General features: G+C 41.0%; 2 gene segments (V, D, J or C); both read left to right on the top strand.

Moving 5' to 3' along the window:
* Positions 1 to 6153: 6153 nt before the first annotated feature.
* LOC119876564 lies at positions 6154 to 6773 on the top strand. The segment is given in 2 exon segments: positions 6154 to 6314; positions 6418 to 6773. Coding segments are annotated over 2 exon segments (402 nt in total).
* Positions 6774 to 22590: 15817 nt separating this feature from the next.
* On the top strand, positions 22591 to 23552 carry LOC119876563. The segment is given in 3 exon segments: positions 22591 to 22752; positions 22856 to 23206; positions 23482 to 23552. Coding segments are annotated over 3 exon segments (468 nt in total).
* The last annotated feature ends 2706 nt before the right edge of the window (positions 23553 to 26258 follow it).

Here is a 26258-nt window from a genome sequence, read left to right as displayed (position 1 = left end):
CCCGCCAAGTGCCCCCCTCAGTGTCCATCACCCAGTCACCCTAACCCCCTCCCACACTTCCACTACCCCTTGTTTCTTTCCCAGAGTTAGGAGTCTCTCATGTTCTGTCATTGACTCTGATATTCCACACTCATTTTCTCTCCTTTCCTCTTTATTCGCTTTCACCATTTTTTATATTCCCCGTTTTAATGAAAGCATGTAATATCTGAAGGCTGTGTAATATCCCACTTTATATATAGATCACATCAATCCATTCATCTGTCAATGGACACAGAGGCTCCTTCCACATCTTATTTATCACTCTTCTGTAGAAGGGCATCCTGATTTCTCCCATAGTTTGGCTATTGTGGACATTGCTGCAGTGAACATTGATGTACAGGGGTCATTTCATTCATTAAATGTGTCTTTTGGGTAAATACCCTGTAGTGCAATGTCTGCATCCAAGCATGGCATTTTCTCACTTTTTCAGGACATTCCTTTCTGTTTTCTGGAGTGGCTGAACGAGCCTACCTTTGCACCAAACGTGAAAGAGAAAGTTCCACTTTCTCAAAATCTTCGCTTGTATTTATTGTTTCTGGCCTTGTTACTTTATCCATTCTGAGTTGTATAAGTGGGATCTTAGTCTAGTTTTCATTTGTATTTCCCTGATGCCAAGTCATGTGATTCATTTTTCTCATCTGCTGGTTGGCCATTTGTCAGTCTTCTTTGGAGAAAAGCCTGTTCATGTATTCTCCCCATTTCTTGACCGGATTCATTGTTTTTTTGGGTGCTGCCTTTGTTAAGGAAATATCTTGTCCTATTCTGTAGGTTGCCTCTCATTTTGTCGCCTGTTGCATTGTTGTACAGATTCTATCTTGAGGAAGTCCTAATAGTTTATTTTTCCCTTTGTTTCCTATGCTTTTTTTTTAAAACTTTTTTTTTTAATTTTATTTTATTTATGATAAGCACACAGTGAGAGAGAGAGAGAGAGGCAGAGACACAGACAGAGGGAGAAGCAGGCTCCATACACTGGGAGCCCGACGTGGGATTCGATCCCGGGTCTCCAGGATCGCGCCCTGGGCCAAAGGCAGGCGCCAAACCGCTGCGCCACCCAGGGATCCCCCTATGCCTTTTTTTATAATAAATTTATTTTTTATTGGTGTTCACTTTGCCAACATACAGCATAACACCCAGTGCTCATCCCCTCAAGTGCCCCCCTCACTGCCTGTCACCCATTCACCCCCACACCCCGCTCTCCTCCCCTTCCATCACCCCTTATCACTGGATGAACATTTCATGCCCCATGTCCCCATGTCCCCATTTCAATCCCACCTGCATCTGTGATTCTCCCTCTGTACATGAGATCAGTTTCCCTTTAGGATTTCCTCAATGGAACCCTCGAGGGACCTACACAACTTATTTATCTCTTATCATTTTATTTAAATGCAATCATTTTTGTCATGGAATTTGCAATAACCAGGTAACATGACCTGGTTATGTCAATATCTAACAGCTCTACCATCCTATTTCATAGTCTACATGTGAACTTACATGATAGTGAAGCTATTTCAGGCAAGTTAAGTCCACTCATAGTCAGCAAGGCAGGGGAGAAGCTCTGAATGCCCAGAAACAGGGCAGTGGTTGGCTTTGACGATTTCATCAACATTTATACAAATATCAGCTTCCCCAGACATGAACACTCAGAAAATAAGTGTGAGAAGATGGAGCAAGTGATCACAGTTCATCTTGTAGTGTGCAGCTCCTGGACCTGAGCTGGAGTTACATGGATGTCTAAATGCACAGTGCAGTTGGCAATAGATTGTTATCATTTGCTCTTGGTTTTGTTTCCTCTGTGAATGCTCACTCCCCACCTTGTTGAGGCTTGTTTTGGGGTTTTGTGACTCTCTTCCTGGTTGCACTGGAGAGCCATTCTGAACATGGCCTCCTACCTCTAGCCTGGGATTGAATGTTCTCACCCCTGATTCTTCAGGGAACTCTCATAGGAGCCATTAAGCACTTTCTGTCCTCAGTCGACATCTGAATCTTGTGTTCACCGTACCTGTCTCTGAGCTGGTTTATCTCAGGCAGCATTATACTGTTAGTTTAGGAGGGATAATAAAAATAAAAATATATGCTACACAATGAAAAATGTTCATTCTGACACCAGTTTATTATATCCCAAACTCTACTTGAATGAGCTCATTCTGCATCAGGTAATCTCATCAAAGCGAAAACAGAAGATCACAGATTTAACTGCAGTGGAACACAGTGAATGGTTTGTTAGAGACTTACAAATAGAACTGCATTACCTGAAACCTTCTGAAATTCAGCTAAATTCTAAATTAAGCAAAATCATGCAATCCCCAATACATGCGGAATCCACTATTCTAAGGAACCCTGCCACTCTGTCGTTCAGGTGTTTCAGAGGGGCAGTAAATCCTGTGGAGAGGAGCACAGGCCAAGAATCTGGGGTTAGACCCACCTGAAAATGTGCACAAGGACACCTTAGAAACCCTCTACAATGCAAGGGGTAAGTTCACAACACTGTATGGGGAAACGTGACACCTACAAACCAAGAGTTATATGCAAATACAATTACAAAGTAGCACGTGGACACAAAGTCTGAAGTCTGGAATATTACATAATAAAAACCATAGTTTTCCAAAGAAGTAAATATGAACATACAAAGGCAGTAACATCTCTGGTCAAAAGAGTTCCACAGAAATGAGCCCAAGCTGAGAATATACTGAGAGGACATGTATATAAGGGCCCCTCTCTATTGAATAAAACATCCCAAACCTGATTCTGCATCTGGGGGAGGAGCCCTGCTCCAGGAACAATAGGTGACCAATTCAGTGATCAGGACAAAACACAACTCACCACGGAGTCTGTGTTTTTCTGGGTTTTCCTTGACACTATTTTTAAATATATATATTTTTTATTTTCTATTTGAGTCAATTTGCCAACATAAAGCATATCAACCAGTGCTCATCACATCAACAGAAGAATGGGCATTTTTAAGAACTGACAGAAAATCTACCATAATGTATATGTTTAATCTTTTTAAAAATGTCTCTATGATTTTGATATTTTCATCTAATTTTGTTAGAAAGAGAGAAATTATACCTCAAAAGTTCATAAACATTGGGATATAGGGTATTGAGGTTGAATATGTTTGATTTAAACATTTTATCCCCAACTGGGAGCAGATATTAATTAACCAAAACCATCATGACTCCACTGTGGTAACATGTGGGTTGAAATTGAAACCACACCTGCCTTTCCTAATTCATCAATGCCCGCATCTCACTTTCAGCCTGTCCGGTACCCATCATCCCATGACATCCCTGTTTGGGGACTTCCTGCACTGATGGAAAAGGCCTGTTAATACGGGGTGCTGCTGGATACTCAGAAAGCATGAACAAGTGTCTACTGGCATTCACCTGAAGCTACTATTCCTCTACAGGGAATAGGTCAGAGCTCGAAAATTCATGTTTACTCTGTGCTGTTCCCCTGACTTTCATCTCCTGATACAAAAAAAAGGGATTCCTTTTTCTAATTAAATATTTTTAATTTAAAATCTAGTTCTATATACTATGAATCTCTAAAGTTCCCCTGGAGCTTCCCTATGACCCGGCAATTGCACTAATGGGATTTACTACAAAGATACAAATACAGTGAAAGACCACGACACCTGCACCTCGATGTTTATAGCAACAAAGTCCAGAGTGGCCAAACTGTGGAAGGAGCCTCGGTGTCCATTGAAAGATGAAAGGATAAAGAAGATGTGGTCTATATATACAATGCAATATTACTCAGTCATTAGAAATGAAAAACACCCACCATTTGCTTTGAGGTGATTGGAACTGGAGGGTATTATGCTGAGTGAAGTAAGTCAGTCGCAGAAGAACAAACATATGGTATCATTCATTCAGGGAATATAAAAAGTAGTAAATGGGAGTATAGGGGAAAGGAGATAAAATGAGTGGGAACTGTCAGAGAGGTCGACAGAACATGAGAGACTCCTAACTCTGGGAAAGGAACTCTGGGAAGGAACTCTGGGAAGGCGTAGTTGTAAGGGAGGTCAGCAGAGGTAGGGGTGACTGGGTGACGGTTACTGAGGGGTCACTTGACGGGATGAGCACTGGGTGTTATACTATATGTTGGCAAAACGAACTCCAATAAAAAATATAATTAAGAAATAAAATTTTAAAAAAACAAATGAAACTTCAGATAATGAGGAATAATCCTAACCAAAGAGGAAAGGACCTATAGTCTAAAAATTCTAAAATACATATGAAAGACATTAGAGAAGACAGAAATATATGGAAAACAGTCTATTCTCATGGATTGGAAAAATAAATATTCATATAATGTCTAAGCCACCAACAACAATCTATGCATTCAATATGAACCCTATCAAAACACCACCAACATTTTTCTAGGGAATGGAACAAGCCTAAAATTTGTAAATAAACAGAAAAGATTCTGACTAGGCAAAAGAATGTTGAAACAAAAAACAAATCAGGGCAGCCTGGGTGGATCAGCGTTTTAGCACTGCCTTTTCATCCAGGGCGTGATCCTGGAGACCTGGGAACAAGTCCCATGACAGGCACCCTGCTTGGTGCCTGCTGCTCCCTCTGCCTGTGTCTCTGTCATTCTCTCAGTCTCTCTGTGTCTCTAGTGAGTACATAAATAAAAACTTAAAAAAAAACAAAGCGAAAGCCATCACAATTCCAGATTTCAAAGTTATGATCGTCCAAACAGTATAATAGTGTCACTATAACAGGCACATGGTCAATGGAATAGAATAAAGAACCCATAAATGGACACACAGCTCTATGGTCAACTTATCTTCAACAAAGTACAAAAGACTATCGATGGGAAAAAGAACAGCCTCTTCAACAAGTGGTGTTGGGAACATTGGACGGCTGCAAGTAGAAGAATGAACCTGGGCCACATTCTTACATTCCACACAAAGATAAACTCAGAGTAGATGAAAGACCTAAATGTGAGGCAAGAAACCATCAAAATCAAGGAGATTTTGTGACCTCAGCCACAACAGGTTCTTGTACTCGAATCTCCAAAGGGAAGGGAAACAAAAGTAAAAGTGAACTCTATGGACTACATCAAGGAAGGAGCTGTCATACAGCTGTGGAAACACTCAACATAATTAAAAGGCCTAACAAATTGGAAAAGATTGGGATGCCTGTGTAGCTTGAGCATCTGTCTTTGGCTCATGAAGTCCTAGAGCTCTGGGACTGAGATCAGCATTGGGCTCAGTGTGGGGAGCCCACTTCTCCCTCTGCCCATCTCTGAATCTCCCCATCTCTGATGAATAAATAAATAACATCTTCCAAAAGAATAAAAGCAATGGGAGAAGAGAATTGCAAATCTATCTCCAGATAAAGGCTTGTTTCCAAAATCGAAAAATAAATTACCAAACAAAACAACCACAAAGTGAAAACTACAGTCAGAAATGGGCAGAAGACATAAAGATTCACCTTGTCCTGATTGGAATGTAGACTGTCACTTTATATTAGGTAGGTCATCTACATACAAAATGAAATTTATTGTCTCCTCTAGGTCTGCCTTATATCAACTGCATGATTAAAACAGACAATGCATCCTGAAGAGAAGAGGAAAATGCTTTCTGCCACAGACTGGAAGACCTACCAGTAAACATGGCAAGAAATCTACATAAAAAAAAGGTGATAAACTGGAAAGAAAATAATTAGTTTTCTTATGACAATGTATTAATAGAGTCAATGAGTAAAAACGCCAGATAAAAACTGGAAGAAATAACTCGTGAGCTCAGCAAAAAATCAGTATATAAAATCAGCAAATAAAATAAAGATATATTCCTACATAATAACAACAAATTACATATACAAGATTAACAAAATAATCCAATTTACACCAGCACCTAAAATAAATATGTAGAATTAAAATTTACTAGCAAGATGAAATATCTCCAGAAAATGACCTATATTGATGTGTCTTTTGAAATGCACCCAGAAATTAATAAATAACTGTGCTTAGAACTGCATATAGTTAGAGGGCCATCTACACAAATTGCTATAGAATTGTGGTGCAATACATGTGTTGGCTTTAAATACACGAATGTAAGTCTGGAGCTGGTTACATAGTCAGAGGACATGCAAATAGGGCCCACCCTCCACTGATTAATCCAGGCCAGTCCTGACCCTGCAGCTGGGAGAGGAGCCCCAGCCACAGCATCCCAAGGTGACCTGATTCACTGATCAGGACACAACAGAGACAAACCACCATGGAGTGTGTGCTTGGCTGGGTTTTCCTTGTCGCTATTTTAAAAGGTAATTCATAGAGAAGCAGAGACCTTGAGTCTGTGAGTGGAAGTGAGTGAGAGAAACTGGGGATGTGGGACAGTTGTTTGACCAGGATGTCTTGTGTCTGCAGGTGTCCAGGGAGAGGTACAGCTGGTGGAGTCTGGGGGAGACCTCGTGAAGCCTGGGGGGTCCCTGAGACTCTCCTGTGTGGCCTCGGGATTCACCTTCAGTAGCTACTACATGAGCTGGATCCGCCAGGCTCCTGGGAAGGGGCTGCAGTGGGTCGCAGATATTAGTGATAGTGGAGGTAGCACAGGCTACGCAGACGCTGTGAAGGGCCGGTTCACCATCTCCAGAGAGAACGCCAAGAACACGCTGTATCTTCAGATGAACAGCCTGAGAGCCGAGGACACAGCCGTGTATTACTGTGCGAAGGACACAGTGAGTCGACCTCAGTGTGAGCCCAGACACAAACCTCTCTGTTAAGGGGATCAGGACCACCAGGGGGTGCACACTCCTCACCACTTCTGTCTTGAAGGCCCAGGAGAAGGTGCAGATGGAAGTTCTGGGCAGGTTTCCTGTCAGGATCTGGGATTCCTCTCCAAGGAGCAGATTTCCCCAGGGAGTTATCTATGCAGATGATATGTGCATACCTATTCAGTCTCTGATTTAGACACATCTGTTTTTTATATGAAAACAGGTATTATGCCATGCACAAAAGACAGCGATTCTTTTTTTATCAATAGATTTCACAGTAATTTTATTTTATTTCTTTAATAATAAATTTATTTTTTATTGGTGTTCAATTTGTCAACATACAGAATAATAGTGCTCATCCCGTCAAGTGCCCCCCTCAGTGCCCATCACACATTGACTCCCCACCCCCGCCCTCCTCCGTTTCCATCCACCCCTAGTTTGATTCCCAGAGTTAGGAGTCTTTATGTTTTGTCTCCCTTTCTGATATTTCCTACCCATTTCTTCTCCCTTCCCTTCTATTCCCTTTCACTATTGTTTATATTCCCCAAATGAATGAGAACATATAATGTTTGTACTTCTCCGATTGACTCATTTCACTCAGCATAATACCCTCCAGTTCCATCCACATGGAAGCAAATGGTGGGTGTTTGTCATTTCTAATAGCTGAGTAATAATCCATTGCATACATAAACCACATCTCCTTTATCCATTCATCTTTCGATGGACACCGAGGTTCCTTCTACAGTTTGGCTATTGTGGACATTGCTGCTATAAACATTGGGGTGCAGGCATCCAGACATTTCATTGCATCTGCATCTTTGGGGTAAATCCCCAACAGTGAAATTGCTGGGTTGTAGGGCAGGTTTATTTTTAACTCTTTGAGGAACCTGCACACAGTTTTCCAGAGTGGCTGCTCCATTTCACATTAGATTTCACAGTACTTTTAGTTTACATGATAATAGGTTATAGTAGGCATGTAAAACATAAATTACATAAACTGTTTTTCTAGATTTGTTTATGCAGGTAGAAACGTTGTAATCATCTTATATCTTGAGTACACTGCACACTGTGGCAATCAATAAATATGTGAATTTGATGAGATAGTATAATAGAAAAGATAATTTGGGGGATAGGTAAATGTAATGATTCTAGAAAACGTAGGCTTATGCAACTGGTTTCATAAGAAGGAGTAATACATGCTCTATTTATTTGGAATAAAAATGCTAGGACAGTGAATAACTGTATAATTTAGCATAATGGTGACATTGTATTAATTTGCCTGCTATAATAAATTTTTTATACAGTAGTATGATTTGCACTGGTACTATAATATTGAGTAATCTATAGCCCTTATTGAAATTTCACCAGTTTTCCAAATAGTTTTTTTTTCCTGCCCAGGATCCAAACTAGGATCCCCAATTGCATTTAGTTGCTGTTTTCTTTTTTTCTGCTAACCTATGGCAGCTATTTAAGTCTTTCTTTGTCCTTCATGGCCTTGAAACATTTCATGAGTACTGGTCAGTTGTTCTAAGAATGCCTCTCACTTTGGGTTTATGTGACCCTTTTGGCATGATTAGATTAAGGTTTTGTATTTCTTGGGGATATCACAGCAAAAATGTGGAAGGAGCTTCAGTGTCCATCAAAAGATGAATGGATAAGGAAGATATGGTATAGGTATACAAGGGAATATTATTCAGCCATTAGAAATGACAAATATGGGGATCCCTGGGTGGCTCAGCAGTTTGGCACCTATCTTTGGCCCAGGGCATGGTCCTGGATTCCCGGAATGAGTCCCACGTCGGGCTCCTCACATGGATCCTGCTTCTCTCTCCTGTGTCTCTGCCTCTCTCTATCATAAATAAATAAATATTTTTTAAAGAAAATTTTAAAAAAGTGACAAATACCCACCATTTGCTTCAACGTGGATGGAACTGGAGGGTATTATGCTGAGTGAAATAAGTCAATTGGAGAAGGACAAACATTATATGGTCTCATTCATTTGGGGGATATAAAAAATACTGAAAGGGAATAAAGGGGAAAGGAGAGAAAATGAATGGGAAATATCAGAGATGGAGACAGAACATGAGAGGCTCCTAGCTCCAGGAAACAAACAGGGCATGGTGGAAGGGGAGGAGGGTGGGGTTGGGGGTGAATGGGTGATGGGCACTGAGGGGGCACTTGGCGGGATGAGCACTGGGTGTTATTCTGTATGCTGGCAAATTTAACACCATAAAAAATAAATTTATTATTTTCAAAAAAGAATCATAACTAACAATATATATATAAATAAAATAAAATAAAATAAAATAAAGTAAAATAAAATAATAAAATAATAAAATAATTGGGTGAACCAGAATATTTATGTAATCTCAGAGCATCTCTCCAAATATAGTTGTTAGTTACAAAGGGAATAATAGTAAATCTACAGTGGAAATACCCAACACACATTACCTTGATCAAGATTATCCTGAGAGAAAAAATATATCGTGTATCCCCTGATATGATACATTGTCAAGAACACAACGTCACTTCTGTGATATTGCTAAGACATAGATTCTTGCAGTTGCTTACTATTTACCCTAAATACCAGTTAATTGCAAATATTTCCATGTACATTACCTAAGCATTTCCCCGATCCACACCTGCAATCATTGTGAATCACATGATCACCCAGCTCAAAGAGAAATTTGGTAGAAGCAGTATAAACTCCATGTTGGATATGAGGCTGCAAATGCATCAAATATCTAAAGCAAAAGAAGACATACCCCTAATGGGGTCAATATCTTGATCCATGCACACAGCATCCATGTCAGTGACAGCCTGGGAAGGAAGCAGTATTCACAGCAGGATGTTCTGTGGATGTGGAGTCTGAACATCAACACACACACACACACACACACACACACACAAGAGTATGAAAACGTTTTCAGCTTCATCATTGTTTCTGTTAAAAGCGGGGAGGCCTCTCAGCAAGTCAGATATGTTTGGATGGAGCCAGGGAAAGACACTGGCTCAGGGTGTGTGTTGAGGGAAAGTGGTGATGATGAGGTCCTGATCAAGGAGGGGATTATATGGAGTCAGTTTCCCACCAGTACCCACCAGTATCTGGGGAGGGAACTCAAGAGCGCTTGTTGGATTTCCCATGGGTGGGGCAGGAGGAGAAGAGGGAGGATTGGAGATCAAGGAGACAGCAGGTAATACTCAAATATATGGTGTGATGACAAATTCTACTATACAATTATGAAAACTGAGAGAACAAAAGTGGAGGAGGACCTTCCACCTGCAGGGAATAACTCATGGATCCTTCAGGTGCTGATATCAGCTCACTGTGTGAGTCCTCTAACAGCCACATGTTGGAACCTAACGTCCATGTGATGGGAGGAGGAAGTGGGGCCTCAGGGGACCACTTAGGTCAGGAGGTGCATTCTCATTATGGGATCAGGGCCTTTATACACCAGGACTGGGAATGCCTCCTGCCCTTTGGCTGCATGTGAGGCCATCTGTCTGGGTGTATGTCATTCAATTGTTATTATTTTTGCAGTAGTAATGGTTGAGTTTTGTGTTCCATGAAAATCACCTCACTGATGAGTGACAAAGAGAGAAAGCACTTATCACCATGTGACATGGGCTTCAGGCAGGAGTTCTGGCAACCTCCCCAAGGACATAAATGCAGGAATATAATTGTCATGAGTTATATGTCTCCCTACAGTCTATGTAACTCCATTTTGGATGGGATGGGCTGCTGGAAGTCTCGGTGATGAAAACAACCCATTCAAGGATGGAAACTGCTGGATCTGGAGGCAGAAAAGTCTTCTCTCATTTGGCAGGGTCAAAGGGACTGACATGAGAAAACCAAATTGAGGTGGCTCCAGGCAGGAAACTGGAATTGAATTCCTTAATCTTGGAATTTTCTCTAAGTCTTTATCTTCCTCTGTGTGTACAAATGCCAGTTATAGATCCTGCTACAACTATAACAGTTTTATGAAGAAGAGGTCACATAGGGTCCTGGGTCTGGATCTTCAGAGAGTGTCTCTGGTGTGTGCTGTATGCACTGTGATGTACTGTTTTGGTGCCTCTTTCCTTCAGGTCTGGCATCTACACACGCTATCCCTGCCTGAAGTGGGCAGTGTGTGGTCCTTGGGAAGAATGTGATGAGTTTTAACTGGGTGTGCTCTGCTCAGCTCGTTAAATGAGCCATGAAACCACCTCCACTAGAACTGGGGCCCTGCAGAATTCTCTGGTCAGGAGATGTGGGTGGGCAGGGGTGCAGCCACTCAGAGACACCATATGGTGGTGCCTCAAATAGGTAAATGTAGACCTCCCCTGTGATCCAGCAACTGCCCTACTGGGTATTTACACTAAGATTACAAAAGTGCTGATTCAAAGGGATACACGCACCTCAATGTTTACAGCAGCATTATCTACATTAGGCAAACTATGGAAACAATCCCAGTATCTGTCAACTGATGAATGGATAAAGAACATGTGAGATAGATAGATAGAGATAGGGTGGGAGTGAATGGGTGACGGGCACTGGGTGTTATTCTGTATGTTAGTAAATTGAACACCAATAAAAAAAATAATTAAAAAAAAAAAAAAAAAAAGATAGAGCTAGATACATAGGGATTTTACTAATCATTGCAATGGAATTAAATCTAACAATTTGGGGATCCCTGGGTGGCGCAGCGGTTTGGCGCCTGCCTTTGGCCCAGGGCGCGATCCTGGAGACCCGGGATCGAATCCCACGTCGGGCTCCCGGTGCATGGAGCCTGCTTCTCCCTCTGCCTGTGTCTCTGCCTCTCTCTCTCTCTCTCTCTCTGACTATCATAAATAAATAAAAATTAAAAAAAAAAAAATCTAACAATTTGGGATCCCTGGGTGGCGCAGCGGTTTGGCGCCTGCCTTTGGCCCAGGGCGCGATCCTGGAGACCTGGGATCGAATCCCACGTCGGGCTCCCGGTGCATGGAGCCTGCTTCTCCCTCTGCCTGTGTCTCTGCCTCTCTCTCTCTCACTGTGTGCCTATCATAAATAAATAATAAAAAATAATAATAATAAATCTAACAATTTACAAGTATGAGGATGGAAGTAGTATGCATAATGCTAATTGACATGCCAGTGAGAAAAAGAAAATACTGTATACTTCGAGTCATAGTTTGAATTTAAGAAACAGAACAAATGAACAAAGAGATTGATGCAGAGATCAAAAATAGTCCCTTCAATACAGAGATAAAAAATGATAGTTACGAGGTGGGAGGAGACTGGGGGATGGGTGACCTGTCAGAGGGGGCTTAGGGAGTGCACTTGTCCTGATGAACACTGGGTGATGTATGGAAGTGTGCAATCAGCATGTTGAATACATGAAACAGGTGTTACACTGTATGTGACCTCTACTGCAATTCATTTTTTTGAATGTTCATAGCAGCTTTAGTTGTAACAGCTAAAACTCAGAATCAGCCCCTATATCCTTCAGCCAATTAATGGTAAAACCAACATTTTACATCTACACCATGGGATACAACTCAGCTATGAAAAGAAACAAATTATCGATACACACAACAAATTAGATGAACCTAGAGGGAATTATGCTGAGTGAAAAAAGCAATCCCTAAGGTACATTGTGTATGATTCCAATTTTATAACATTTTTGACATGAAAATGTTATAAAGATTAGTGGTTTCCAACAGTTAGGGAAGTGAGTGGTATTGTGGTGACTGACTATAAGAGGATTGCATGAGGGATACTTTCTATAGAACAGTTCTATGGCTTAGTTGTGGTGCTGAGTACACAAATATACACATGTGTATAATTGAATAATACTTAATTACCACACACGTGCACACACACAGGAGTGTCTACTGCAATTCAAATAAAAATTTAAAAGAAGAACTACAACTGGAAATTTTAAACATTGTCCTCTGTTTCATGCATAATTCAGGCAGTTTTTTCTATTAAACAAAGCTGGTAGTATTTAGAGATTCACTAATTACCACTTATGTGAAAATGAAATTTAATAATCTATTAAAAAATGGAAATTCTGGACTTTATACTCTAACAATTGGTGTAGCGAAATGTAGGATAAAATTAGATTATTGTGCAGCCCGGGTAGCTCAGCAGATTAGCACCGCCTTCACCCCAGGGTGTGATCCTGGAGACCCTGGATCGAGTCCCATATCAGGTTCCCTGCTTGGAGCCTGCTTCTCCCCCTGCCTGTGTCTCTGCCTCTGTGTTTGTGTGTGTGTGTGTGTGTGTGTGTGTGTGTGTGTGAGAGAGAGAGAGAGAGACAGAGACAGAGAGAGAGATGAATAAATAAATAAAATCTTTTTTAAAAAATGTAGATTATTAAGGCTTCTTTTAGTCCAGCTCCTCGCTGGGGCCCCTCCCCTTTAGATGCTGTTTTATTTTTTTCCATGTTTCTACCTTGGTAGAAGCGTGAACTGTTCTCACTGTAGCATTCCTGCTGTTCTCTCTTTAAATCTCAGGCCAAATTTGTAGGTATTCAGGATGATTTGAAAGTGATCTAGGTAATTTGGTGGGGACAGGTGACTTGGAGACCCTACTCTTCCGTCATCTTGCCCCTCAGAATCTTGTATGACTTGGGAGTAGATGGCTTATTCTTAAATTTTTGCTTTGGAATATGCATGTGCTTTAACTCCTGCCTAATTGTCCTGATGTTATTTGCTTCCTACATGAGGGATGAAAAGGATATACCTTGTAAACATTAACATATTATCTGTATCTCTACTCAACTCAATTATATCAATAACCCTGGGAGCTCTTGCAAAGGCCCAGATGATATGTGACCAGCAATACAACTCTGGTTGGCTCCTGAGCCTCTGAGCCGGCAAGGGCTGACCTTCATAACAGGTGTTGTGGAATCAATGAGGTTCTGTTGTAGGTGCTTCAGGGTGACAATTTCCAGTGCATATGCCTAACAGTACTGTGCTTTACACTTCAAAAATTTTAAGATTCACTCTGTGTACTATTTCTAAAATAAAAATAAAGCCGTTTAACTGACAGAAAATCTACCGTATATTTATAAAAGTCTTTTTTAAGGTTTCAGAATAATTTTTTAAAGATTTTATTTATTTATTCATGAGAGACACAGAGGTTTCAGAATAATTTTATGATCATTATACATTCAGGAATAAAGAGAAATTTTGCCTCAAAGGACATAGCCAAAGGGATCTAATTAAACAAGTCTCTCTTTTTGCATTTTATCATTTTATTAATAACAGATAAACAACATTGGTTAACTAAAATATAGGGACTATCAGTGTGGTGTCCCTTTGGCTCGACATCGATCCAAAGCTGCCCATACTAGATCATCTGTGCCCACACCTCACGGGCAGCCTATCCAGGCATGGTCTCCCACAACCTGCCTGCGTGGGGTCATCCTGAGCTCCTGGTCCATCCTCGTGCACAGAGTGCTGCTGGATCTGCAGAAGTCACAGACAAGTGTCAGCTGGCATTCCCATTCACCTCCCTTTCCTCTGTAGGAAACAATACTGAGCTTGGGGATGCCTTTTTACCAGGATCTGTACCCCGGTCTCCACCACCTGACACCACCCATGGATCCCAGCACTGGCTCCTTGGGAGAATTATCAGACCAATGACAATCTCGTTAGTGATTCACAATGAGAATAGTTGGGAATAAGTGTGGAAACCATATCAGATTTTATCTTCAAGGGAAGAAGACCTTCACTTTCACTATCAGAACACAGATCAGAGGTTTATACCAGAGACAAGATCCCAGGAATGACTCCTTCCAGGAGAGGTGGGTTCTCTGAACTTACTGAAAGAGGCTACATTTCCCATCCAATAGAACCTATGGCAATGAAACACTTGGAGAGAAACAACTCAGAGGCTTGATGGCTCCACACAAATGCTAGGGACCTAAAGATTGCTGGTAAGAGACACCCTGTGGATACCCCTGGGTCTAATCACATTCACTGTGAGGATGGTAATGGGTTCTGGCAGACATCCCAGAGCCAAGTTTGTAGGGATGGCTCCCCTCTCCACTGACAGGTGTCCTGCATCATCCCATCAGGCCTGCAGAGAACCAGGTGCACACCAGACTCAGGTGCAATGACAAATTTAGGGACCTTTCCTTGTTTATACGGCAAAGTCTCTCTCTGACTCATGGAGTTTTCCTTCCATCCATGTACACGTATCTGAGTTCAGTTAGACACACAGAACCAGAAAGAGACCTGGAGTTTATAGAGGAAAGTGGCTTCACTTGGTTATGAGGTTTTCCCTGCCCAATTCACAGAGTGAAACCACTAATGGATGTTGAGTCCTCAGTCCCTCGCATCTGGAGACATGAGATGGACAGAAGGTGAATGTCTTTCAATCCCCCAATGTCCAGATCAAAACTCCCCATCATGGTGGTAATATCAAGATCTCTGAAATTATCAACCATGACAATCTGTTGGGCCACAAAGTTATCAACCACAGACTCAACAATGACCTAGATAAATACAGTCCATACTCAGACATGCAAATGTTCACCTTATTCTCACATGGGATTGACAGTGACACACATTGGCATCACCCTAAATGGCAACCCATAACAGTAATGACCCAAGGCCAAATTTTACCTACATATCATAATTTATATCTTCCAAAATCTAATCATCTAACTCAGGTATGGTGATATTTGGGTACCTACTTTTGGTGTAAATCCTTTTCTAGGAGGTGATAGATCTATGAATCTAACACACACACACACACATACACACACACAAAACTGGAAACAGGGCTGCCCCGGTGGCCCAGTGGTTTAGTGCCACCTTTAGCCCGAGGTGATCCTGGAGTCCTCGGATCAAGTCCCACATCGAGCTCCCTGCATGGAGCCTGCTTCTTCCTCTGCCTGTGTCTCTGCCTCTCTTTTTGTGCATGTCTATCATGAATAAATAAATAAAATCTTAAAAAAAACTGGAAACACCAAACAAAATGCAAAAGCAAACAAAAAATAAATTAAAAAATAAAATAAAACACAGACCACCTCCTTATGAACACAATTCTCCGCAAACATTAAAGAACAGGTGCTGGCATTTTGTTTCAGAGGAGGTAAAATGTAAGTTCAAAAGGCATCACCAACACTAAGCAATGAACATCCATCTGGGCAACATTCCACTAGGATCAAGGCTTGAGAATGTTCTGAATCTCAGACTCCAACTACTGTGCTGTTTTTTTTTAATCTGGTTCAACCCTTCCTTTTCTTTGAATTTGGTACATGTTTGAGGCAGAGCACTTTATCTGCCTGTTTCAGTATCATTTGTGAGTCCAGAAAGCATCTTTCATTTTCTTCTCACTTTTATGGAAGAAAAAGTGCTTCTGTCTCTTAAATATGCTAAAGAATACTTGATACAAGATTCCTGGAAACCTCTGAATACAGTAAGGGTATCTGGATATTTGTAAGCCAGGAGCAGAGTGAGGAGGCAAAGATGGGAAATAAGTAAGGGGAGACATTCTCTGAACAGGAGGCTCCATGGTGCTCATGCTGCAAAGTTCTCTATGTTGATTGTGGATAAAAGAGAAGGGAGGAAAACAGATCCGTGAATGTCTGCTGGGATCCTGGGATCCAACATGTGGACTTGGACCATCAGAGGACACTCACACTCACCAGAGAACACAAGATTGAGGGATTTCTTAATCCAGGGAAGGAGTTAAACAGTCGTCTCCTCTTAGGGTCTTAGCATCATGCTCTGAAAACTTCTTCCATGATATAAACACTGTGAAGTGTTTCTAGAAGGGATAAGGTTCCTCTTACACTGCTGGTGGGAGTGACATTGGTGTAGACACTGTGAAAACAGTATAGATATTCCTACTACAGTTAAAAATAGAACTACTGCATGATCAAATAGTTGTGGTACAGTGTATTTACCCAAAAAATAAAACACTAATTCAAAGAGAAGTTCACATCCCTATATTTATAGGACCTGTTTGTGCTATAGACAAATAAGGGAAGCAGCCCAACTGTCCACTACTGATGAAAGGATGCAGAGATGCGGGACATACACAAAGAAGAATGAATCCTTGCAATTTGCAGCAAAGAGTATAGAACTAGATAGCGTGTAATGTTAACTAAGTCACAACAAGACAAATACCGTATGACTCACTCATATGCAAAATTCAATTAAAAAACACAAATTATCCAAGGGGAAAAATTTATTGAGACAAACCATGAAACATACTCTTCAATATGGAAACATACTGTTGGTTAGTAAAGGGGGAGGTGGGAGGGCCCAAGTGACATAGCAGACCTGGATAAGGGAGAGCACTGGTCCTAGGAGCAGTGGGGGATGGATGGAAGTGTCATCACTATATTGTACACTCAATATCACATGGCGAGTTAACTACACTGGGGAACATGGTAAATGGATGGGGATTGCATTGAATGTGTAGACTGCTCTGCATAGTAGAGGCATCTTAAAAATATTTATTCTTTCATTTCATGGGCATGGTGTATTTTCACTTTCTTTGTGTCTTCTTCAGTTACTTTGGCGAGTGTTCTACACTATTTATTGATGAGCCTGTGTGTTTTCCATTGCACATGCACTCTTGATTCTGGAGGATTAGTTGATCATAGAGTTGATTATCCATTTCTGGCTTCTCTACTCTGTTCCATTCATCTATGTGTTGTTTTGTGCAGGTACCAGGTTGTCTTGATGATAACGACTCAGTAATACAGCTTGACCACCAACATTGTGATGTCCCCCTCCTGAGGTACTTTGATTTTTTCAACATATTTCTACTTATACAGCTTTTTAAGAAGTAAACTGAGGAAGACACAACGAGATAGAAAACCATTGCATGTTTATGTATTAGAAGAATAACTATTGTTTGGACACCTGTGTTGCTCAGTGATTGAGTGTCTGCCTTTGGCTCTCGTCAAACTCAAGGTCCTTGGATGGATTCCACAATGGGCTCCCTGTAGAGATCCCGCTTCTCCCTCTCACTATGTCTCTGCATCACTCTAGGTGTGAATAAGAAAGTTATGAAATAATTTCAAAAACAGGAATATTTTTAAAATATATGCTACCCAGAACTTGCTATGCAGTCAATGCAATCCTTATCAAAAGATTATAGACTTTCTTTACAGAGTTAAGACAGACATTCCTAAGTTTTGTAGGCACAGACAAAGATACTAGTGACACATGAATCCAACGCTGATACTCTGGCTTTTTCAGGCTGCATTTGTTGTGTAAAGAACCTTTTAAGCTCCCTAAGCCAGTCAAATAAATATTTGTTGGGATTTACTCTTTCTCTGTTTCAAGAGAGGAAAACCATCCTGCAAATCATGGTAGGGAACAGGGCTCAGAAGGCTCTGCAAACAACCCTTGTCATCTGCTCACTCATTCACTGACCAAAACCCAAATCCTGGCCTTAAATATCCACAAACACACCATCGTATTGTCTAAGGGCAGAAGTGCTGCCTGCTGTGGTCATTGTATGGGTGTTGTATTTTACGTAGCTCATGCACCTGGAAAATGAAATGCATCTCCCCTTAGTTATGTCTTATGTCTACTGAGCTATTAGATGAGGCAATGAAATCAGAAGAAAAGCAGAGCAATTTATTCTGCTCCAACGAGGTGAAGAACTACCCAGGGAAAGTTGGCAATAAAAAATTAATCAATAGAGAGGAAGAAATATTATTCATTTCCATATGACATGATCTGCTACAGGGGCAATGCCTACAAACTCTACAAACGAAGAATCAGCTAAGGATTTCAGGGAAAATTCAGGATATAAAATAAACAAATACAGTTATGATTCCAACACTAACAAAAACTATATAAAATTAACAAAAATATCACTTTACTTGCATCAAAAATAAAAATTTAAAGCTGAGGTTATAGTCAGAGAACATGCAAATAAGGCCCTCCCTCCACTAATTAAAGCACCCCAGTCCAGACTTTGAGCTCGGAGAGGAGCCCCAGCCCCAGTATCCCTGGGTGACCATATTCAGGACACTGTCTTCAATAAATGGTGCTGGGAAAATTGGACAGCCACATGCAGAAGAATGAAACTAGACCATTCTCTTACACTGTACAAAAAGATAAAATCAAAATATATGAAATATCTAAGTGTGAGACAAGATTCCATCAAAATAGTAGAGGAAATACCCCTTTTGAACTTGGCCACAGCAACTTCTTGCAAGATACATCCATGAGGGCAAGGGAAACAAAAGTAAAAATGAATTATTGGAACTTCTTCAAGATAAATAACTTCTGCACAGCAAAAGAAACAGTCAACAGAAGGGAAGATAATATTATCAAATAACATATAAGGCAAAGGGCTTGTATCCAACATGTGTAAATTACTTATCAAAACCAACACCCAAGAAACAAGGAATCCTGTTAAGAAATGGGGAGAAATCTTGAACAGGAATTTCTCCAAATAAGACCTACATATGGCCAACAAGTCCATGAAAAAATTCTCCACATCACTCTCTATCAGATAAAAGCACATCCAAACACAATCAGCTGCTACTTTACACAACAGAGAATGGCGAATATTAATAAGAAATAAAACAACACATGTTCGAGAGGATGTAGAGGAAGGGGAACCCTCTTCCACTGTTGGTGGGAATATGAGCTGGTACAGCCACTCTGGAAAACAGTGTGGAGGTTCCTAAAGGGTTAAAAATAGATCTGCCTACGACCCAGCAATTGCACTGTCAGGGATTTATCCCAAAGACACAGATGCAGTGAAACAGCAGGATACCTGCACCCCAATGTTTATAGCAGCAATGTCCACAATAGCCAAATTCTGGGAGAAGCCACGATGTCCTTTGAGAGACAAATTGATAAACATGATATGGTTTATATATACAAAGGGATATTTCTAAGTCATTAGAAAGGATCAGTAGCTACCATTTCCATCAACATGTTTGTAACTACACAGTATTATGCCAATGAAATAAGTCAGTCCCAGAAGGACAATCATCATACTTTCTCTCATACAACGAAAAGGATCATAAGGGAAGGAGGTAAAATGAGAGGGGATAAATCAGAGAGGAAGACCAAACATGAGAGACTCCTATCCCTGGGAGTCAAACAAAGGGCTGGGGAAGGGAAGTGGGTGGTAGGACCTGGTACCTGGGTGACGGGCACTAAGGAGGGCACGTGATGAGATGAGCACTTGGTGTTACTCTATGTTGGAAAATTGAGCTTAAATAAATATGGAATAAATACATGAAAAATAAACTATTAGAGAAAACATTATGAGCAATAACATGCCAACAAATTCAGCAATCAGAGAAAAAATGGATGCCTTCAAGTAAATGTAGAAACAACCCAGTTGGAAACAGGAATGAATAGAAAATATGTAAAGACTCCAAACCAGGGAATGAAAATCAAACATATTTAAAAGTCTTCTAACAATCAAAAGTTCTGGGACAGATGGCTACCCATGGGAATGCAACAAGCATTGAAATAGAATTAATACCTATCCTGAAAATTTTTCAAAAAATAGAAATTAATGGAAACTTCCAAGCTCATTTTCAGAGGGTATCATTGCCTTGACCTCAAAGGAAGACAAAGATCTAACCTAAAATGAGAATTAAAGACTAATATCCTTGATGGATATGGATGCAAAATGTCGCCAAGATCCTAACAAACAGGATCCACCAGTACCTTAATAGGATAATTCGCCATGATGAAATGGGCCTAATTTCTGGTCTGTAAGGGTGGATCATCATCTGCAAATCCAACAATGGGATTTGGATCATTAATGAAACAAAGGATAAGGACCATTTTATAATCTCAACTCATGCCCAAAAAGCTTTTGGCAAGAGCGATTATACTTTCATGTTAAAAATTTCTTGCTGCGTAGAGATAGGGGAACATATTCAACATAAAAGCCATTTACAGAAGACACATGGAGAATGTCTTCCTCAACAGGGAAAAGTTGAGAGCTTTTCCCCTAAGATCAGAAACAGGACAGGGATGCCCTCCATCACCACTGTTCTTCACCATTGTGGTAGAAGGCCTAGCCTCAACCATCAGACAACAAACAGAAGGAAATGTCCTCCAACTCAGCAAAGAAAAAATCAAACTTTCATTCTTCACACGAAAGTTATTTTAAGTTTAAATCCCAAAGATTCGTTGAAAAAATTTCTAGAACTGACACCGGAGTTCAGCAAGATCGGAGCATGTAAAATGAATACAAGGAAGTCAATAGCTTTTCTACATAGTGCAAATGAAATAGAAAAGAAGGAAAAAAAGGACTGGATGCAATTTATAATTGCACCAGAAATCATCAGATAATGAGGGAAAATCCTAACCAAAGAGGGATGGATATATAGTCTAAACATTCCAGAACACTTATGAAAGACAGTATGGAAGATGCAAGTAGATAGGAAATATTTATTCTCATAGATTAGAAGAATAAATATTGAAAAAATAACTATACTACCAAGAGCAAGTTATCCCTTCAAAGCCAGATTTATGAAATATCACCAGCATTTGTTGCAGAGCTTGAGCAAATGATCTAAAAACCTTTAGAGAACCACAAAGACCTCCACTAACCAAAGCAATCCTGAAAAAGTAAAGCAAAGCTGGAGACATCGTGATTCTGGTTGCAAGGTAAATTACAACGTTGTGATCACCAGGATAGTATGGCCCTGGAAAAAATACAGACTTATAGATAAATAGAAAACTTTAAGAACCCAGAAATGGACCCAGAATAGTATGGGCAAAAAATCTTGACAAAGCGGGAAAGAATATCCAATGGAATAAAAGAAAATCTCTTCAATAAATGCCATTGGCAATATTGGAGAGCCACATGCAGAAGAATGAAAGGGGACACTTGTTTTACATCATTCACAAAAATGGACTCAAACTTGATGAAAGACCTAAATGTGAGTCAGGAAACCATCAGAATCCTCAGGAGAACACAGGCAGCGCCTTTTCTACCTCAGCTGCAACCACTTCTAGACGTGTCTCCAGAGGCAAGGGAAAACAAAGGAAAATGAACTATGGCGACTTTATCAAGGAAAGAGCATTTTCACAGGAAAGGAATCACTCAAAGTAACTAAAAGGCCACTTAATCTTATCAGATTAAAGGCTCAAATTCAAATCTAAAATGAACTTATCAATCTCAACACACACCAAAGATATATATCTCCAATCAGAATTGGGCAGAAGTTGTGAACAGACTTCCTGCCCTTCGTGAGGTCCCGCACCACACCATATATTAGGCAGCTGATCCACATGCAAAAAGAAATTCATTTGCTATCCTAAATCTGCTATAAATCAGACAAAATATTGAGTAAAGAATCTGACAAATAACAGGGAAAATATTTATGCACCTAAATCTAAGATTACCCTTGAAATTAGGCAATAATAAAATAAATGATATTAAAATAAGTCAATAGGAAGTTAAATAATTTGTTTGCATATACATAGTCAATGAGGAAAATTATTTCAAAAAACAATTACAAGTAACTAATGAGCTCAAAGAAAATTCAGGATATAAAATCAGCATAGACAATAAGGTTAAATCCTACACCCTAACAACAAATTTTCTGTATCAAATTTAGAAAACAATCACCTTTATACTGGTACCAAAAATAAATATTTATGATTAAACTTCATTAAGCAGAATAAAAACTGTTTAAAAATGGCCTATACTAATGAAAGACCTTTAAAGAGGAACAGAAATGCAAAGATAAATGCATGGATTAGAACATCATAAATTCACTGTGAAACCAAAACAAACTGATCTGGGGTTGTGAAGCAATCTTTGTATATAACTTATTAAGAATTGAATCTAAGTTGGTAGGTGACTATATAGTCAGGGGACATGCAAATAGGGGCCTCCCTCCACTTATTAAAGAAGCCCAGCCCCGACCCTGCAGCTGGGAGAGGAACTCCAGCCCCAGGGTTCCCAGGTGACCCCATTCAGTGCTCAGGACACAACACAGACAAACCACCATGGAGTCTGTGCTCTGCTGGGTTTTCCTTGTCGCTATTTTAAAAGGTAATTCATGAAGAACCAGAAACCCTGAGTATGTGAGTGGAGGTGAGTGACAGAAACAGGGGATGTGGGACAGTTTCCTGACCAGGATGTCTTGTGTTTGCAGGTGTCCAGGGTGAGGTGCAGCTGGTGGAGTCTGGGGGAGACCTGGTGAAGCCTGGGGGGACCTTGAGACTGTCCTGTGTGGCCTCTGGATTCACCTTTAGTAGCTATGACATGAGCTGGGTCCGTCAGTCTCCAGGGAAGGGGCTGCAGTGGGTCGCAGTTATTTGGTATGATGGAAGTAGCACATACTACGCAGACGCTGTGAAGGGCCGATTCACCATCTCCAGAGACAACGCCAAGAACACGCTGTATCTGCAGATGAACAGCCTGAGAGCCGAGGACACGGCCGTGTATTACTGTGCGAAGGACACAGTGAGTCGACCTCAGTGTGAGTCCAGACACAAACCTCCCTGTAGAAGGGGATCAGTACCACCAGGGGGTGCACAGTCCTCACCACTTCTGTGTTGAAGGCCCAGGAGCAGATGCAGATGGAGGCTCTGGGCAGGTTTCCTGTCAGGGTCTGGTCTTCCTCTCCAAGGAGCAGTTTCCCCAAGGGAGTCTCTCTGGGTACAGGATTCTGTGCTTACGTATTCAATCTCTAACTTACACACTTTGTTGTCATAGAAAGTGAAATATTCCAACACCCAAAAATGGCAGTGCCTCTTGTTTTGCTTATTCCTTATTCAGTTTCTGTTTTGGAAAGTTGGTTGGATTTAGTCAACAACTCTTCTTATATGCTCAAGGACAAATCTGCTTAAAATTTCTTACTACTGTCCATAAAAACCAGTTTATTACCCATATCTCCATTTACCACAACTTCTCTTCTATAAGAGTCCCAGCTATATACATGGAACATGAAACAACTACCCAGCTCATTGTGCAATGATTTTATTTTATTTTGTGTATGTTTATTGGATTTCAATTTGCCAACATATACCATAACACCCAGTGCTTATCCGGCCAAGTGCCCCCCTCACTGCCTGTCACCCAGTCACCCGAACCCTCCACCGACCTCCCCTTCCACTACCCCTTGTTCATTTCCCAGAGTGAGGATTCTCTCATGTTCTGTCTCCTTCCCTGACATTTCCCCCTCATTTTCCTTCCTTTCTCCTTTATTCCCTTTCTCGATTTTTCCATTCCCTGAATAAATGCGACCATATGTTTGTCCTTCTCCAATTGACTTACTTCACTGAGCATAATACCATCCAGTTCCATCCACGTTGTTGCAAAGGGTGGGTATTCATCAATTCTCATATGCAAGGATTTTAGAAACAACATAAAATTCATGTTGGTCATGACACTACAAAGGGCTCAAAAATCAAATGGAGAGAAGACGGAGTGCAGGTGTGACTTCAGTCTTTAACCACTCTTAAAGAATCAATATCAATGTGAATCTGGGAAAGCAAGGGGCCCCAAGAAGTATGTTGTGAGGATGTGTAGTCTGAAGAGCACCCCAAACACACACAGACATGAGAGTACAAACCTTTATCACCTTCATCATCGTGTCTGTTGAGAGCAGGGCAGGCCTGTCATCACGTCATAAGTGCTTGGATTTTGGAAGGACACTGGCTCATGGTGTGTGTTGTGGGACAGTGGTAGGGACGAGGTCCTGCTCCAGGAGGGACTTGTGTGGATTCAGTGTCACATCTCCATCAAAGGAGGGAATTCAATGGTTCCTGCTGGATATCCCATGGGTGGGGCTGGAGGAGAAGAGGGAGGACTGGTGATCACAGGTGTCAGCAGGTGACAATTAAAGATAAGGTGTGATGACAAATTAAACTAAACTATTATGAGAACTGAGAGCACAAAGGTGGAGGAGGACTTTCCACCTGTAGGGAATATCTCATGGATCCTTCAGGTGCTGATATCAGCTCACTCTGTGTGACCTCTACATCCCTGTTTTGGAACCTAATGTCCATGTGAAGGGAGGATGGGGTGGGGCCTTAGGGGAGCACTTAGGTCAGGAGGTGCAGCCTCATGATGGGATCAGGGACCTTATACACCAGGTCTAGGAAAGCTCCCTGCCTCTGGGCCCCATATGAGGTGACAGGGAAAGGACGCGCTAGGACGTGGGCACTCTCCAGATACCACATCTGCCTGCACCTGGACCTCAGACATCCCAACCTCCAGAGCTGTGAGAATGAGTGTCTGTTGTTTAATCTACAGAGTCTGGGAATGCAGTGACATCACCCAGAAACACTTAAACAGGGTCTCATCTCTTGTTTGTCCTTTATAATCTGGTCCCAGGATAACACTCGGGGTATGACAAAATAGAGCAGGAAGCCCACACCTGGACTCACTGTCCTCAGCCACCGTCCATGCTCCTGTCCTTACTGCTGTGCATCACATTTGAGCCACACATTCTTCCTACAACACTGGGGTTCGTTAGACCCATTAGTATCCTGGGATTCCTCCCTCTTTACCACCTGTGCACCTTGAAGGCAGCACATCCCCATGGAGGCGGACATAAAAGGTTCAGATTTTCCTCTCTGCTACTCATACTACTCTGCAGAATATTCTGGACCAGCCTCCCTCCTGTCATCATCGCCACAGCTATATGTCTCCATGACAAAATCCACACCTCCTACGTCCAAAAGGTAGTCGGTTTTCTACATGTCGACTTGCAGTTTTTGCTCTCCCAGACCTCTGATTTCATCGGAAATCAGAATGATTGCATAACTGTCTATCATATTCCAGTTACGAGACAAGATCAAGGACCCTGATCCAGAATCTTAACTCCTCCTTCCCAATGCTGTTATAGCAACAACATGTGGGGAATGAATTACAAAATGATGAGATCTGGCTATTTCCATGTTGTGAAAATGATTCAGTTATGTACTGGCATTGGTGAGGATCTATTAAAAAATAACTTTCTGGAACTTGGAGCGGTATCTCTAAATGTAGCGCTAAAACTTTGTAACACCTGCCTTGTCTGTTACTTTTTAAAATTTTTTTGACTTATTTTTTAATTGGAGTTCAATTTACCAACATATAGCATAACAGCCAGTGCTCATCCTGCCAAGTGCCCCCCTCAGTGCCTGTCACTCAGTCAACCCCACCCCCTGCCCACCTCCCCTTCCACTACCCCTTGCTCATTTCCCAGAGTTAGGTGTCTCTCATGATTTATCACCCTCAGTGATATTTCCCACTCATTTTCTCTCCTTTCCCCTTTATTCCCTTTCACTATTTTTATATTCCCCAAATGAATGAGACCATATAATGTTTGTCCTTTCTGATTGACTTATTTCACTCAGCATAAAACCCTCCTGGTCCATCCACGTCAAAGCAAATGGTGGGTATTTGTCGTTTCTAATGGCTGAATAATATTCCATTGTATACAGAGACCACATCTTCTTTATTCATTCATTGTCAATGATTGTCCGTTACTTTTGCTTGCTTTATAACCGATACCAGTGCTGGAGAGAAGACGGCAGAGAGATGTTTTCATCTGGATTTTGTTTTCT

Source organism: Canis lupus, chromosome 8, assembly GCF_011100685.1.
Source record: "Canis lupus familiaris isolate Mischka breed German Shepherd chromosome 8, alternate assembly UU_Cfam_GSD_1.0, whole genome shotgun sequence".
Lineage (NCBI taxonomy): Eukaryota > Metazoa > Chordata > Mammalia > Carnivora > Canidae > Canis > Canis lupus.
Note: the sequence above shows the minus strand (reverse complement) of the source record. Positions and strands in the feature narration are given on the sequence as shown.